The 18,729-nt window shown below is 35.7% G+C and overlaps 1 protein-coding gene across 1 annotated transcript in view; it reads left to right on the top strand.

Annotated features, from left to right (window-relative positions):
- The window catches only part of LOC105054292 (calcium-dependent lipid-binding protein), a 29,884-nt gene that overhangs the window by 4,889 nt on the left and 6,266 nt on the right, over positions 1 to 18,729 (top strand). Inside the window, 9 exon segments of the mRNA XM_010935784.4 lie at positions 1,880 to 1,930; positions 5,699 to 5,819; positions 6,947 to 6,961; positions 6,964 to 7,064; positions 7,259 to 7,357; positions 10,492 to 10,572; positions 10,661 to 10,746; positions 12,033 to 12,258; positions 17,077 to 17,244. Of these exon segments, the coding sequence (XP_010934086.2) occupies positions 1,880 to 1,930; positions 5,699 to 5,819; positions 6,947 to 6,961; positions 6,964 to 7,064; positions 7,259 to 7,357; positions 10,492 to 10,572; positions 10,661 to 10,746; positions 12,033 to 12,258; positions 17,077 to 17,244 (948 nt within the window).

Here is an 18,729-nt window from a genome sequence, read left to right as displayed (position 1 = left end):
TGCACACAGCACAGAGATGCTTTTTCTTTACCTGTGAAAATAACCCTTTGAGGGCTGACTTAATCCTCCCAGTGGTCTCAACTCTTGAGGCCTGAATTGTTGTCATCTATTAAAAGCCACCCATTCTGCTCCAGTCAATTTCTCCAGCAGATTGCTGCCACCAACATATTCCAACTAATATGATCAGCCTTAGAGATATTAGCCTTTGTCCTATATCACTAGACTTCATTAATTTCACAGGCAGTCCATGAGCTCCAATTGTATGCATAAGGTGTTTTCAGATAGCACAGGTAACGGGTAGGACCATAGATCAATAGGAGAGGCCAAGGATCTCCCTCCTGAGTGCAGAAATTTGTAGGCTGAGTTGGCAGAGAGAGCCCATCCAAGTTCCATCTCCACTTGATGGTGTCCCAAGCATTTGAAATTACAGAGAAACCTTGCAACACCTATTTAATTCAACAAATTCAAGGGTCTTGTCCTTGTTATGCTGTATCTGAACATATCCCTGAAGACCTATGCATATTAATAGCATAGTCCCTTACGGAAGTGTTGGGTTATCCACGATCCTGAAGAAGCTTGGGAAGGTCTGAATCAAGGGATGACTACCAATCTAAGTATCCTTCCAAAAGAAAGTTTTAGACTCATTCCCAATTTTCTTGAAAATGCTGGCAAAGTGGAAGCTTTCAGATTTAAGAATACATGTCCAGATGGGGGAGACTAGAAATCTGAAGGACTTGGAAGTATGACTGGGAATTCTGGTCTTGTAATATCTAACTGGCCAAGCCTCTTCCATGGAACTCATCCTGGTGGAACTTCCACCACCATTTACAAAGCAGAGTAACATTAAAACCCATGGAGATCAACAATTCCAAGCCCGCCTCTCTCCTTTTTAGGTCTACAAACCATTTCCCAGTTGGCCAAGGAGGGGCCACCTTCACAGAATCCTTGCCTTTCCACAAAAAGCTTCTTATTTTGTCAACTCTTCTTCTTACCCAAGCTGGTGAATGGAAGATGGATGGGTAAAATGTGGGGAGAGAAGTGATCAATATTTACTCAAATTAGTCTTCTGGTCTTCCCCTAATAGACAAAAATTTACACTTCTAGCCAGCAAACCTTCTTTCAAATTGTCGATCAGAGGGATCCAATCTTGCTTAAGGAGAATATTGTGGTGCAGAGGCAACCCAAGATATGAGATGGGGAGAGAGGATGCTTGAAATCCCAGAATATCAACAAATCTCTTGGCTACATCCTGGTTTTCCCCCTAATTGAACTAGTTGACTTTTGAAAAGGTTTGTTTTCAGCCCACCATCAGCTCGAAGCCCAGAAGGATAAATTTTAGAGTATGAATGCTATCAACACCAGAATAATGAAAAAAAAATAGTATCTTCTGCATAATATATATTGAGAGTTCCTTTATGGTCACCAAGGCTTCCAGAACCCTTAGTGCTTCATCCAGAGCTTTGGAGAATAACTTAATTAGAATCAAGACTCATGAGTAAGAACAGAGAGATAAGTTGTGAGGAGATCACCTTGTGTCTGCCATCTTTTGAAGTTGATCCAATGACCAAGAATTCCATCTACAAGAATTGAATTCTTGCAGTATGCAAGTAGATCATCCAGCATCTCCATTTGCTACCAATGCCTCTCTCTTGCAACAACTCAAAGGGAAGTCCCAGATCACCAGATGGTAAGCATGCACATCTGAAACAGTACAGTGTAAACTAAATACTCCAACTTGTGCATTTAACTAGAATAAGTTGTTTGTAAAGCCATTTTCTTATCAATACTTACAAATTAACTATGTTATTGATTTGTTCATGTACTTGGTTTTATATCTATAACGTCACTGTGTATGTTTTACTTTTTTGGGTCTATGCAGGTGAAATGGCTAAACAAGCAATTGAGTAAACTATGGCCTTTCATTGCAGATGTAAGATAATTCACCTTTATAGCATGCTTTTCATTGTAGCAGCTCTTCATTTACCTATATACTTCTATAATTTAGTTTTCTTTCTAATTAGGACAAATTATACTTAATTTAGCAGGTCTGTATTTAAAAGCTTGATGAGAGCTCATTCTCTCCAAACCGCTTATACAACTCCCTCTTAGTTTTCCTGATTAACCTCATCGTAAGACATTGAGTTCCTGATTGTATTTGTACAGGCACACCCTTTCTTCAATTAATGGCTGGCTTTGGACTCTCTTTATTTTACAAGTAATATATTACTTCTACATGCTTTTCTACTATTTTATGCAACACTTAGTTGTCCTTGAGGGCATTAAGTGATTTTATCACAAAGCCTACTTTTGTATTCTCTTTGATTCTCTCTCTCGTTCTTGGAAGAGAGAGTGAAAAGAGTAAAAAAGGGCAAATATCTAATGAAAATGGAGTATATGTATGTATGTTTGCATGTGTACATATGTGCATATAAATACATACATATATGCATGCATGCGCATGCACATATATGCATGCACATATATCCACGCATGTGCATGCATATATACATACAGATATGTATAGGTAAATGTACTAAAGTATATACTTCATATAAACTAGAGTCTGGCACATGGTTACTAAAACCAGACAAGACCAGGTGGTCGGATCAGGAAACCTGTGAACCAGCTCCTTATCCTGTCCAATTTCACTACAAGACTGGGAATTCAAATGACTCGGCATCAATGTATCAAACCAGTTGGTTTTCTGAAAAACCAATTACCCTGGGGGTAATAACCAAGTGAACCGGGTTTGTCCAGCTTAAAAAAAAAAAAAAAAGAGCGATCAACTTATAAAGATTATCTCTCTTATTTAGAAAAAGTTATATGCTAATAGTCAATTCATTACAATAAAAAGCAATGAACTCCTTTTTTCTTTACTAGCAAATTAAAGAAATAAATCTATACATCATTTTATTTATTTGGAATCTTAAAAATTTACTATTTAAAAATTAAAAATATCAATAATTCTACAATTTTCCTCATTATGTATTAACTTTTATCACAATGTTTAAAAGTTAGATGAATTGTGATTTTTCCATTTATATTGCATTGAGAGTTATTGGTAGTTTTTCATATCTTCCTATATTATATCTAATTTTTTAATATCTTTAAATTTTTAACACTTTTAATTATAACTCAGCCTGATCAATTGACTTGACAATTGGACCAATATCCTAGTGATGAGTCCTCTTGGCTGATTCAGTCGCCATAACTATGGTCTGGCATGTGCGACATGCAGGAGAAGTACAATGGATCTCTATGATACCCCAATCTGATTGACATTCATCCTTCTTATTTCTTGTCCCTGTAATAAGAATAGATTAGACAGATAACCACAGTGTACGAAGCCTCGTAGATGGTGAGGCACTGGAGAGTTTCTTTAATATTAGAATAACAAATACACGCGCACATACATACATATGTAAATATATATCCACTCGCTATATCTAGACATCATTTGACATGCTTTTTATGATTGGCTGTCAACCTAACATCAGCCCTCCACGTTTTTATTTGGGCTTGGGATTGACATGGGTATGTTATATTTTATTCCATTGAAGCACCATAATTTATGTTGGATCCCTAATTCCCTATATTTTTGAAAAACATCCAAAACTGAAACAAAGAAATCTAAGAGTAAGATGACAATGTAATTTTTGTTTTCTCGATCAATGTGTTAGTGTGTTCCCCTTGATAGTATGACAGGTTTTTCCCCTTGAGTTAGAACTAACTAACACATTGACTCTTTAGGAGCTCTGAAAAAAAATTATTTATACAAGTAATGCCATTTTACTTTTCCACATGTTACTTTCTAATATGGATGTAATTGCTTTTGCCTTGAATGAAAACTGAGAAATTTTATAGATGTAACAGCTCTTTTGCCAGCCCTCCCTAGTGAGAAGTTCTTTGAACGTTTTTCCATTTATTCCCAAATATTTTGCTGAAAATTTTCTGAATTTTGTTTCAACATAATGATGTAACCATACAGATAACATATATATAATATTTTGAAATTTCAACTTCCATTAATAACTTATAACTTTATGAATATTTTTTGAACTATTCTGAAATTTTCTATATTTTGGTATACAATGCCTCCAAAATGTCTTCAGACTACTATTTCTTATCTTAATCACATAATCTCTGACCTTTGTTAAGTCAGTCTCACTTTTGGCTGAAATTGTGAAGTTAAGCTTTAGGCAAAATATTTTTGAATTCCAAAATTTTTACTATGATCAATGTAAGGACCCATGCAGGCGTATATTTAGTCTCACATCAATTATTCATTGAGAAGAACTTGGATACTCATATAGGCTAAGGAACATAAATAACACCTTTCGGTTAGTCTTTTTGGATGAGATTCTCGATTGTTACAATGGTATTAGAGCCAACTCGGCCCATAGCTTATGTAAACTAGGGGATACTGCAGCACGGGCTCATTGACGTTGAGCACAAGCTGATCATGGTGTTTGTGAATAGAAGTATGGATTTGGACTCTTAGCCTAGCGAGGATGCCAAGGCTTAAACGGGGGAAGTATATGAGGATTAGTGCGGACGTGTATTTAGTCCCATATTGGTTATTCGCTGGAAAGAACTTGGGTACTTATAATGAACCAAAGAATCCAAATAACACCTTCCGAGCAGTCTTTTTTGATGAGATCCTTGGTTGTTACAATCACTCCACAAGCCCACTAGGATGTACATCAGATGTAATTGGTTCCATACTATGCAGTGAAAGTTGTTTGGCCAGTTTTATCAAGCTTATAAATTGACCCTAGCAAGGTATTTACAATGCCTCATGTTGATAAAACCAGAGCAGGAAGCTTATAATCTGGTTAAGTTTCTAATTTCAGGTGCTCAATCACCAGAGATGCCACAATTTTATTTAGGGCTTTCTAAAGTCCACTAGATGGTATCTGTCATCTTTTTAAAATTTTCGATCCACGATATCATTCCAAGATGCTTCTACATTCTTTGTGTATCTGTATCATGCTCTTATGACTCATTCCTAGTATTGGACATTGCATGGGTGCTTGGTAAATATAAGTTAGTTTGGGGAAAACCATTAGGCATGGAGCCAACACACTCTATTGGCTTTTGCGTAGGCCCACCTTGGATATGCAATCAACTAATTGACACATTCACCTTTTCTATATTGGAACTCCTAGAGAGTTCCACATCATTCTTAATATTGCATTTCATGTTTGTATTCATATAGTTGCATTGAATTTTATTATTAGATATTAAGGAAATCCAAGGTTTTAAATATCATGGGACGGGACCATCCCAATTTTTTCATGAAACAGGATGCCTCGTGTCTGGCATGTCCAAACCCATCCTACTCCATTTCCCTAGTTGTCTAATCCCGCATGAGATGTTGCCCATCCCGACACAGGATAGTGGTATGCCTCGCCACCCCATCGGTATTTAAACCTTGGAAGTTGGAACAAGTGCAATTTATGATTTTTAGAAAATATAAGAATTTTATATATTTTGTTATTTCCTTGGAAGTATGGACATATATGGAGCTGTATTATTGAAATTGATAATTTTTTTCTTCTTATGTTAAAAATTTGCATGCACCTTCTCATAATTGCAGACCAATAAATCCTTTGTTTAATGCTGCAAGTCTGTTTCTAGGCTGATCTCTTTTCTTTTCTTTTCTCTTCCGTTTTTCTTTTTTTTTTTTGGGTCTTAGGCAGCAACGATGGTCATCAAGGATTCTGTAGAGCCACTACTGGAAGATTATCGGCCCCCAGGAATATCCTCACTTAAGTTTACAAAACTTTCTTTGGGAAATGTTGCACCCAAAATTGAAGGTTTGTATACAACCCAAATGTTATACACACACACACACAGACATTATATATATATATGTGTGTGTGTGTGTGTGTGTGTGTGTAAAAGTTTGTCTAACATGTCCCTGGAAACGTATTATTGATAAGTTTGAGGGAAGGCAGGGTTCTTTACCTGCTTCGCTTACAAAGAGGTATGGCTATTATGCATATAGTTATTATAATCATATGTCTTATGTCACAAATCTTGTGGTCAATGTGATCTTTTTTGTTTGACATCAAATCTTTTTTGACTGGTATTATCAAAACAAGGTTAGTTTTGATTAACATGTGAAGGGGGACATGTATGACTTGTTGTTTAACAGAAGAAATTATAGACGTAGAAAATAATGAATTTGTCAAAAGTCAGTAATTTTCACTTCTTTTGGCTGTCATTTTAGATTGGTATATGTTATATGGTTTATTACTTCATATAAACAATCCGGTGTTCTCCACAACTTTTACTTGGAAAGTCAGAATTTCCAAACATCTTTCTTTCACCTTTTCTTTGTAAATTAATTTGATGGGCATATAATACTTTTTATTCATTTGCATTTTTTTATTTGATTAAGGATAACCTCTTATTATTGAAGAAGCAATTTGTTTCCAGATGTTTATAGAATTTGTATGGTTATGATATTACCTTTGAACTAAAATTTTCAAGTCATCAAAACAGGATGATATGCATATAATACAGATATCACTCTTGAGTTTTGAATAGACTTAAGAAATATGAGCTGCGGCTTGGTTACTCTCTCCTACTGTTTTTATAATATTTTTGAGATCTACTCTTTCTTCTCATCTTACCTCATCTTCTTACTCTGCCAAATTTCCATCTAGCCGAGAATCTGTATATGTTGGCTGTCCTTGGGCTGCTTTTGTTGTCATTCCTCTTAGCCTTCATACTGAATATTTTTCTTGAAATCCTCAAAACTTTAATGGTGCGCTTTTTTCTATTTTATTTCCATTTCCCCAGAGTTCTGATACTTTATTTCCTTTTCATAATAGAATGGCATAAAGTTCAAGTCAAATGTGATCAAGTCTTTTGACATGTTGTTTAGACTATGTTTATTACATATATATTCTATGATACATGTATTTTCTGTATGTAGGCATCCGAGTTCAGAGCCTAAGAAAGGTCAGATTACAATGGATATTGACTTTCGATGGGGAGGAGATCCAAGCATAATTCTTGCAGTTGAAGCACTTGTTGCTTCACTACCCATTCAGGTTTGCATGTTTATTTGGAACTTAAAAATTCATTTGTGGAAGGGCACTATTGTCATGGTTTGTCAAAGTGCTACTACTGGATTTTTATTATTCAAATTAGATATGCATCCATGGAAGAAATGCATATATTTTGATTTATATAATATTTTAATAAGTGTGAGATTTTACTTATCATTATCTTGCTTTGGTTGCAGTTGAAAGATCTTCAGGTTTTCACTGTTGTACGTGTTATTTTCCAACTTTCTGAAGAGATCCCCTGCATTTCTGCTGTTGTTGTTGCTCTCCTTGCTGAGGTATGGCCAATTTTCTTTTTGTGCAACTTCATGAAACTTAGACATGGGAGAGCCCCATTATTATTTCCTTCCCTGCAATTCCATAAATTAGTTGTAACATGAAATAGGTATTAGAAAAAATTGGCAATTACTTGATGCTGAATCATTTGTTATGGCACTGCCTGTTCATGGTGGGAATCAGAGGATTACTTTCAGGAAAATATAGGTGGGGCCGTGGGGGTTTTTGATAGATTTTGAAATGCTTGTGTCGAGCATAGATTTAGACTTTGGTTGGAACAAGATGAAAAGAGGATATGGATGCCCATTTTAAAATGAATGAGATAATTCTTGTTGGTTATGGTTATAATACACATCCATCCCCCTTGTGGTGGAGAAATTGAGAGATCTTTTAGTTATTGTATTGTTAGATTTGATCTCAGCAACCTTATATAAAGCCACATGGCATGCCATGCTGAAAGGTTCTGCTAATTGTAACAGCAGATGCTACTTGGTTGATTTGATATTTGCCACTGTTTTGATCTTTTGATCTTGTTTGCTTACTGAATAAAACAGCTAGAAAATGTCCTGGATTTTCATCAACACAATTGTAGCATGTTTATTCCACCTAGGAAGGATGTTGCTAGTGTGACAAATGAGCCTTATGTTACACCTAATCTTCCTTCTCTACTGGGAATTTTGCTATTTTCCAAGGCTTGTTCTAAATCTTGATACTTCCTGTGCTATTTTCCACCAGGATTCATGTTTTAGTGTTCAAAGGATGTTGGCAACAACACTGTACGATAAGTTTGTTGCAGAGGGATGGTGGACTCAATCCGTTGACTCCTTGTGAAGTTGATTTGAAATAATTGGCCATTTTATATCCAAATTTTCATTAAAAAGTTAAAACAAATATAGGAACGCTCCCAATATTGCCAGTGCTGATCCTAAACATTAATAAAAATGAAGGACTGTTGATGTCAGTTTGACTGGTTGCAAGAACAGAATCTCAAGCTATGAAATGATCCTGATTTGACTGAATGGAGAACATTGATAGATCTTTACCTAAGTGGCTGCAATTGGTATTGTTGGTCGTTATAATGGTTTAATGCAATGACATCTAATTCTTTTGACATAGGTGCTGGCCTGCTGCGTTAATTTCTAGTGTCACATTTTTTAACATTGACTTATTGTTAGTTTTGAAGTTTCTGCTAGTTATTAGAAGACAATGTGCCTATATCAAATTGACATATTAGATAATTGCACTAAACTTCAAAACTGGAGTAAATGTGAAAGCATTCCCAACATGGAACCCATCTGACCAAATTTGTTCTGAACCTGATCCGATCCCACCCAGTGTATTTATGTTTAAACTGGATCTTCCATGAAGCTACTGATGGACAGGTTATAGCTGCAGAATTCTAGTTACAATGCCAATCTAGGTCAGATGCAGATCACTCGCATGAGTTGTTCATGGTCCTTACTGCTTCATTATCACGAAAAGTTACAAGAGTAAAGCCTTTCATGCTTGTTTCTCTCCAACTAGAAACTTTCCATCCAGAAGAATCTTTTTAGTATATGCATTAGTTATATAGTATTTGGATGGGCCGAGGATGCTAATATTACTTGGTTGGTATTTTTTTTATTGAAGGAAAACATGTAAAAGCTTTTAGAGCCCATTTTTTAGATAAAAGAATATTTGAAACTTGCCTTCCTTGACTATGTGAGATGTGCCACTAATTTTAGATATTTTCCAACATAAATCTAAGGGCTACTCTTTTAGGCTCCACCTCACATCTCAAGGAAAAGCACTTGGATAAATCATTCAGATTCATGATGTAATTACCTGGAGAGAGGCATAAAAGCTACAGCGTGAGCCTCATGTGATATAAAGGCACACCCTGTACAGCTCATTTTGTCTTCTACCACACATGTATGTCAAGCTTCAACTGTTGCAACAATCAAGTTTTTAAATTTCAAGGGACCAAGATGTCCCGATTTCTCCATAGAATGGGATGCCCCGCTGTCCCATCCCATCCCATTCTGGCAGTAGTCTCAATTATGCATCCTGGTAGATATCCTCCATCTTTCTTGTCCACTTTTTTTTTTAATCTTTTTTTCCTATTTTTCTTTCTTTTCCTCTATCTTCTTTTTTTCCTTTCCTTTTCTTTCTTTTTCTTCTCTCTTCCTTTCTTTTTTTCATTTTTCTTTTTCTTTCCTTTCATTTTTTCCTTGTCTTCATATTTCCTTCATTTCCTTCTTTCTTCTTCTCTCCCTGTGTGGATGGATTTCGGAGTCCTGAGCCTTTTCCAGTCCCTTTTTCTCATAGGAATGGAACGCAACGGCTGGGATGCCTCCGGTCCTGCCAGGATATAAAACCTTGGCAACAATTAATAGAAGGATATAGAACATTGTGAAATAATAAGGGTTTTTGAAAAGCAATTTTGGAAGGATCATAACTTAGAGAGGATGAGACATTATTTTAGGTAGGGAGTACAGATTTGGAATGGAAAGAAGGTTCAAACTTCAAAGTTCAAATAACAATAATCCCTTTCAATCAAAAAAAAAAAGGTTCAAATGGTCCTTCAAATAATAGTATTATGTAGGCATACAAGAAGGAAAATGATGTGTTCTTCAGAAAAGTATAAAGGAAAATGCTGAGCCTACTTGCTAGTACAACAAACAAGTAAATCTCTGGCTGTGTGTGGTTGCAATAGTCCCATCAGCTGCTTCCTTGTATCATTATAACCACACTCTCCCTCTCTTCAGTTGGTAGGCCAAACCAAAATATCATAATGTAATGGGTAATGCAATTCCTTTGAATGAATTTCGAAATGATGGTTGAGTAGTGAAAGATGATAGTAAAATGGAGAATTGTTTTGTATCTATATGAATTATATTTTTCAAATCTTTGTGAAATTTTAATAAATCAACCATTTAATAAAGGTTGCATATCTATCTATGTATCATTGGTGTCACATTATCAAACAATGTTTCAAAGCACATGCATGAACCCCAAAAAAAATAAATCTATGTTTATTCTACCATGGCTAGATGCTTCAAGATTTTATATGTTAGATGCCAGAATGTGTTGATTACATCTATTTCATGTAACTTTGAGTCACTGATATCATGATGAACCTGCTTGTCTGTTTCAGCCAAAGCCTAGAATAGATTATATACTGAAGGCTGTGGGTGGAAGCTTAACCGCTATTCCTGGGCTTTCGGACATGATTGATGTAGGTTTGAACATTTACTTTTGATCAATGTTCTTCTTCTTAGACAGCAACTAATATAAAGTTCACTTTGCCATTCTCCATAATATAGGATACTGTGAATTCAATTGTTACGGACATGCTCCAGTGGCCTCATAGAATTATAGTTCCACTTGGTGGAGTAGATGTGGACATAAGGTAATCTTTTCTCCCTCTTTTTCTTTCTTTCTACTTTCATGCATGTTACTTTGGTATGAATGCAAATCTCAGTTCATGAGTTATCCTACTTCCCCTTTTAAAATATTTAAATCCTTTCCCATAAATTTCACATTCTGCCTTTCACGTCTCAAGGCAGTCCTAACCTCATTCTGCTGTTCTGACATTGACCCCACCCCATATTATGTGTTTTCATAAATAGTGTACCTTATAACCACATCCTTTCCTTCTATAAAGTAGATCTAGGATATGGAACTGACCTGTTTGGGTATCTTTTCTGCCTTGTTTCTTGTTATATTCTATATTTTTCATGTATTCTCTTTAGAGTTTCTCTCCTTTGTACTTTAGACAAACTAATTTTTTGTCTTTACAATTTTGACTCACATTTTGTAGTGTTATTTCAGAGTAAGTTGATTCCTCAATTTTATTTATTCAATACTATCATCTAGACGTAAAATGCACCGAGCTCATCTGACTTATGTCATGTTGTCAAAAGTATTGTCAAGCTGAACCAGGGGCACCATTTCAAGTGGTAAGTCAAGAAAAATGTATAACCATCCAGAACATAAATTATCACAAAATCTTGGCCATCTCATTAGGCTTTGCACAGGAAGGATAGATCAAGCTTTTTAAATAAGTTATGATTTCCATTACAAAGTCATAATTTACTTGTTCATCTTCTATGTTTTGTTAGTTATGTTATTGTTTAATGCAGTTTACTTTAGGAAAAATGCCCACTCCTCTACTCGCTCAGGATGTGCTGTGGAGATTGGGAGAGTTGCATGTATGACCCACTTGACAGCCACCAGCCCCATATGTGTCACACCGTTCCTCAATTGCCACATAGAAGTATAGAACCAGGTTAATGAGCGGGTAGGGGAGTGGGTAGACATTGCAATACTTTTTCTTTATTATTTAGATTTATAACATTGATTCAGTGTTATGAAATTAGAGATGGGTCTACCGTATGGTCTTCAGAAATTATGTTCTGATATTTCTATTGTGTGCTATTGAATTATACATAAATTATGTAATGTAAACGACTATATGTACATGTGAATATATATTTATGTACCTGCGTGCATAGCACAGTTGGATTTTTGCATTGGTATTTCAGCTTTGACAAACCAGTTACATCTAGCTTTTTGTCAATATAGTGACAGTTATCATAGTAAGACTTATCATTTTGAGGAATCTTCTTTGAGAGACTTTGCTGGTGTGAAGCTCACAATGGGATGATGATATAATATTATGAATGTTTTTTGCAGTGAACTGGAGCTTAAACCACAGGGAAAGCTTACATTGACTGTCATGAAAGCAAATGGTTTGAAAAATATGGAAATGATTGGTAAATCTGATCCTTATGTGGTTCTGTATGTACGCCCCATGTTCAAGGTTAAAACAAAAGTGATCGATAACAATCTCAACCCTGTATGGAACGAAACATTTGAGCTGATTGCTGAGGACAAGGAAACACAATCTGTTATTTTTGAGGTACAGCCGTACAACCCACTTAGCATTAAATTCATTTCTTAATAACCCATTTATTCCTTCAGTTCATTTATTTTGAAATTTTTATTTTATTTTCTGCAAGGACGGTCTTTTCATATTTTCACTGATTCCAGATAAATTTGTAGTTGTATCTACTAGAGCCTTCTGCATAAGAACTTGATTGCAATTGTTAGAAATTTCAGTAGGAGATTGCTTATTGGTATCTTCCGTCCATTGTAGATAAGAACTTGGTTCCAGACTTGGCATAAGATGTCTCAGATAGTTTTATATAAGGCCCAAGATCTTGTTTAATTACACTTTACAGTCAATAGAAAATTCCTGCATAGGGTGTTACTAGTTATTGAGATTTTCAAAAGCAGTGGTACATGCTTACATGTATCTGTGAGTTCTCAAAAATAGCTTTATACGAAGGCACCAAAACTTAAAATAATATAGTGCATAAATTTCCTTTTTTGTGGCTCCTAACTTAATTTTCTGAAATTTTTCTTAGAAAAACTTGTGGAAGTAAACATGATTTGCCCCTCTGTGAGTATAGGTATAGGATTGCTTCCACTGTGTTTTCTAGGCAAAATATGTTTATGCATGGGATTTATACATAGATAAGCTTAGTTAGCAGATTGGGAGGGTTTAATTCCCACCTCTTCACCCTATACCCACCCCAACCTCAGCGACTGACTCCAACCGAAATCAAACGCCTGCCCCCTTGCCCGAGTGCCAAGGGGGGTTGCTTTTTGTTGTCATCATGTAATCTTGAAATATCTATGCAGCTGTCAGAAATGCAGGGGCATCTTAACCTAAGGGGATTGAAAGCTGTTTAGGCATTTCTGTTTAAACTTTGTTGTAACTTTCAAGGATGATGGGTATAGGCTGGGACCTGGGAAGTATAGATCACTGAGATTGTGTTTGAGGTGTATAAAAGATATTTCTTGTATAATCAGATTTTATGCAGAATATTAATGAAATTTCTGTTTTTCTTTTATCCTATTGTGCAATACCATAAAACAACTTTTGGGCTTGCAACCCTTGATAAGGCCTAGTTTTATGATGGTGTGAGACCATTAAATATCATTTGCTATTTTCTTTCTATCAATGGTTTCCATTAGTTCATGTTATTTTGCCATTTCTTGTCAAGTGTTACAAGTTTCAGGGCAAAAATTTTCATAGACTCCATTAATTTCTTCCTAAATCTTATATAAACATCCATACCTGGCCATAATGATTCACCCCTGCTACTTAAACCTAAATTCCACTCAACCAAATTCCTTTCTTCCATGCTAGGTTTTGATTACGCAATCAAACTATACTGACATTTTCATTTTCTTTTGGCACCTTCTCCGTCATCATATTGCATCAAGCTTCCAACAATCATAGTTTAACCTCAGGAGAATCTTTTTTTTTCCCACAAAAAAAAAAAAGAGGACAAACTAGCAAACAATTAAAATCAGCCATCGCCTTCATATCATACTAAACCCTAGACTGTCCTACATCAACTAGTGTACTATGACAACACGTTTAAAAATTAAAAGTAATTTTTTTTTTGAAAATTTTAGAATCTATTTTGATTAATAGGTCTGCCAGCTGTTCAACTTTGAGTTATTCAGTTGTCATTTGGCTTTGCAAACTTTCTAAGTTTGAAGCTTGGATTTTGTTACAAAAACCTTAGTTTTTAATTTATATAAAGACAGATAAGTGTGGCCTAGCTGTTCGCATATCTTGGTATTGTATATTATTGGATGTGGCTAGCTTCTTATGAAAATGAGAATTATAAAGGACTATACTTTTGCAACAAATCTTGTAGAGAAATTTCATTTAATATACCTTTGAGTTGATGACATACTCTGAGAAATAAAAGTCCCTTTGGTCTTTTTGACAGGAAGCAACCTCGATACCCAAGAAATACTTTAGGTTACCTAAATTCTCTCTATCAAAAACACTAGATAAAAAAAATCTTCACATTGATTGTTAGCTCAGAATATTATGTAAAAACAGTACTTTCAGCTTTGAGAACGAACACTGTGATATAGACTCAGCAATGTGAGATCAAATATTGAATGATCATAGACACTTTTTTGAAATCCAATTTGAAACAGATCATTGAATCTCTAAAACCAAGAAAGTTGTTCAAGTCCATAAAGAGTCTTATTTAAAAGACATATGATCAACCAGTTATCTTGGTGGTAACTCCAATAATGTCTTCTTTTGAGGATATGAATGGAAAAGTATTCCTCATAGGTGGTACAATGGTCAAGAGCTATGAACAAATATATGATAGGACCCAAAACAGATTCTAGAAATCCTATGGTAGTGTGCTTCAAGCTTAGTGACCCTTTTACCATTAGGTGAGCCTTTTACCGTCAACTAGACTATCAGACCTAAATTTAACCTGCAACCAACCACATTACCACCAGAAGGTAAATGAAAAATCTTTCACGATATTTTGATTTTAAAATTCAAATTTTATTAAAAAAAATATCCATCCTATATCCATAACTTTCTTCCACATTGGAATCATTCAATATATATTTCACCTTTAAGGGTACTGACATAGAAGATATGGAAGCAATATAGAGGTTAAAGGAAAAGGATAAGGCATGATAAGAAAACAAAGCAGTCAACTAGATTTCTAATGCTTAACCAAGGCACACCATACCGTACTAGATGGTATGAGGCATACTGAACCAAGTGGTATGGAGCATACCGTACCATATAGGTTTGGTATGGTACATGGTACCGAAGGACATATCAATACTTGGTACACGAACCGGCCCCCATACTAGGTGTACCGACACAATAATAGGTGTACACAACCAATATGGGGTCCGATGCTAGGACTTCGTATTTAATGCTTAACCCTTTGTGAAGAGCAAGGTTCGCAGACTCGATATCAGAACCTATGCTAGTTGTCGGTTGGTACTGTATAATATCATACCGTACCGGACTATAACATGCTGTATTGATAATAAAAAAATCAAAAAAATTTACCCACAAGCATTTAAAAAAAAAAAAAGAAAACCGGACCGAACCGGCCCCAAACCGCTCGATATCGGGTGGTTCGGACCGATACCATACCGAACCGACCAGTTCGATCATGTTCAGTCCATTTTTCGAAAATTCGGTTTGAATTGAACCAGCTTCCTACCGGTATGGTTTAATATAGGGTGTATCGGTCAGTTCGGGCTCCTACGGAATATCATGGTGAAGAGCAATTAGGAATCAATTGAAGGAGGATTTGATGGAAGCAACATAAAAGCCTGCTTTGGTAACAACGGAATCGAGATAACTGAGTGGGCGATTGGCTTACCTTAACAGGCAACTCACAGGTAGGGTGATGCTACATGGGGATCCATGGGAGCTAGTCTGCTATCGAGCAATTTGTGTATGTAGATGCCCAAAGAGGGTTAGTAGAATTGGATTGGAAGAGGGAGGGAAGTTGCAGCTTTATAGCTTTCCTATTATTGTTGTGAAAAAAGGTGGCTATTTGTGCTTATTGAATTTTAGTGTGGAAGGGAGGTGGGTTCAAAAATCAAAACCATATGCTTAATGAAAGAGTTTTCATGAGACTCTTCTAGTCATTTTGTAGTAAGGTCAAACAATGAGGTTGGAGGGAGGGTGTGGTGATGGGGTTGGGTGGGGCCTTGGTAAACATGGTTAGTGGTTAAATTAGATGACTGATTTTGGCCCATGTATATAAGCTTTGCTTATAGGATTGTTGAAGTACTTAAAATCAAAGGCTAAAGTATCATAGATCATGCATGTGCAAGTAAGGGGTGTGGTTTGTGTCTTATGCATATCATGCTGTTAGTAGCCATAGTGCCATACGCTAGCAAACATAAAAAATTCATTCTAAGATACATTAGTTTATTCATCATTCAGAGCAAAGTTTTAAAAACCAGTATTGGAGGGCTTGCCGGATTTTTGAAAAACCAGTATGGTACTGGGTATGGACACATGATAAGGGACTGCATCAGCATACTATATGCCAGTGCCAGTTTTCTACCGAAATGGTACGGTGCCGCTCATACCATCCTGTTCTATAGTTTTTAAAACCTTTGTTCAAGTGATGAATTTTAGATATTTCATAATTGCATATACACATGTTTTAAACAAATGAATATAGTTTTTAAATTAATATATATAAATTTAACATTAAATATTATCCTATATATGTGTGTGTGTGTTCATCATTGTTTAACATGTGCATTTTATTAATTTGTCACATCAACTAGTCTTACACCTAAATTTACACATGTGGAACAAGTAAGCTCAAACAATTCATGGTAAAAGCCACAGGGGGGCATGGAACTATGTTATATATTATAAACATGGTAATGTGCTATTACACATTGTCAATCCTCTTGGAAGCTCATATTCAGTAGTGTATTAGAGATGTTGAGATCACTAATGGAATGTGAGGAGCCTTTTCATGGATTTGTAAGAACAAAATCAACCACAAATGCAGCAACATCTATGATCATGAGGCAACAAAAAATGGAGCCATCATCCTGTTATATGGTCGTCAAAAAAAGTTTGATTGTCCTGTGCAAACTACAAAATAGATAAACAAAGGCCTTGCATAGTATGCATGGTAGAATGGATCCATCGAACTGACAATAGGCAAATGGCATGAGCCTTGTTACTTATGCTATGATATCTTAGTTGTCAGCTCAAACTGGTTGTCCTTAATTATTTAAAACTTTTTTATATCTTTTATACCGTAACTTTTCAATGCAATGAATTAAATTACTCTTCTTTTCATTTTTGAATCTAGAATCAGCTCAAAGCTAACCTCTCCTGCTGCAGGTTTTTGATGAAGACAACCTTGCACAGGATAAGAGATTGGGTATAGCCAAGTTACCTTTGATTGATTTGGAACCTGACACTAATAAGGAATTTGATGTGAGGCTGCTACCCTCACTAGATACACTAAAGATTAAGGACAAGAAGGACAGAGGGACTCTTACAGTAATGGTCAGTGATTTCTACAATCCCCCTGTATTTTTTGGCTCTTTGCATTTTTCAGTTGAAAACACCAATTTCAAGAAAGCACAACGTTTGCATATTTATATGCTTGCCAGCAATTGTGTCTATTATTTTTTATTCTTTAACAAATAGGTTGGTATCTTAAGGTTCTTGAGTCCATAGAATGGCATCATAAATAGGCATGCAAGGATCAAAGTCCAAACACTGGTACCGGGTCGGTATGTTGCCTGGACTGGTCAAGGTGGACCGGGATGGACTGGAATAAACAGTAGCACAAGAATGAATAAGAAATATTAGAATGAATAGTGAAATATTTTTAAAAAATGGTTTCCCAACATTCCAGGTTATCCCAAGTTTCAAGATGTAACTGTCCTGGTTTATCCCAGCCAGTATTAATCAGGATAGTCAGATGTGCTGGACCATGTCTTGGGTAGTGTTTTCTCATTGGAACAGTATGGTACCAGCAGGATGCACCCGGTGTTAGATAGTGATGCTTGACAGTATCTAGCAAACACTCCCTGCAGCATTCTCGCCTCACAAGAGGATGTGCCAATGTAAGAGTAATGATATCTAGCAAGAACCCCTGCAGCATTATTACCTCACAAAAGCACCCCTATGCAAGCTGATTCTAATACTTCCTAATTATCACCTCCTCTTTTACTGAAATAATAGAATTTTACTCTTGGAAACTTCTGGGTACAACAATGGCACTCTGACGGCATGAGGTATGCGGCATATTAAATTATTTGGCACATAAAAGTATCCTTTAGTTATTTGCTATATCATCGTTCAAGCAACAAGAGTCTGGACTCATAATTTGAAGTTTTAGCTAATAACAGCTATTGATAATTGGCCTTCCACCTAAACATTGTCATCCATGATATGCTGATTTAACATCTGTCTCCACACTGCTGAAAGAATATTTTGTCTCAGTAGAAGATGATGTCAGTCTGATCATTTCATTGCAATATTTTCCAGAATGGATGGAAAGAACTTGAAGACCTGATGCAAAATAGTTAGGTTTTGGGGTCTAGAATACTATGAACCAGATTACAAAAAAAAGGAACTTGGAATCATTTCAGGTTCAGTCAGACCTTCAGAGTTTCAGTTTCAGCTGTTTCAGCAATTTCTATTGGAGTTTCAGATTTCGATAAAAAAATTGGGGAAAAGGAAAATTAGAAAAACAATAGAAAGATAAAGCAACAGGAAAACATATATCACAAAATTTTAGTGTTTTCTGTTGCTTGGAACAGTTGGTATATGATTTTGGCATTTTGGACTGAGAATCTAAAATGATAAAATATGTCAAAACTAATAAAAAATGCTAAAAAATCCTGCTACACGTCTATTTGAGGTTTGATATATTATTCAATTATTTGATAGACGTACTTACTCATGCATGCCTTCAAGTGCGCAACCTATCAATGGATATCAACTGGATATGACAATTCATATCAAGTATTCATATGTGGT

Source organism: Elaeis guineensis, chromosome 11 (assembly GCF_000442705.2).
Source record: "Elaeis guineensis isolate ETL-2024a chromosome 11, EG11, whole genome shotgun sequence".
Taxonomy (NCBI): domain Eukaryota; kingdom Viridiplantae; phylum Streptophyta; class Magnoliopsida; order Arecales; family Arecaceae; genus Elaeis; species Elaeis guineensis.
This window is presented reverse-complemented; position numbering and strand designations above follow the sequence as displayed.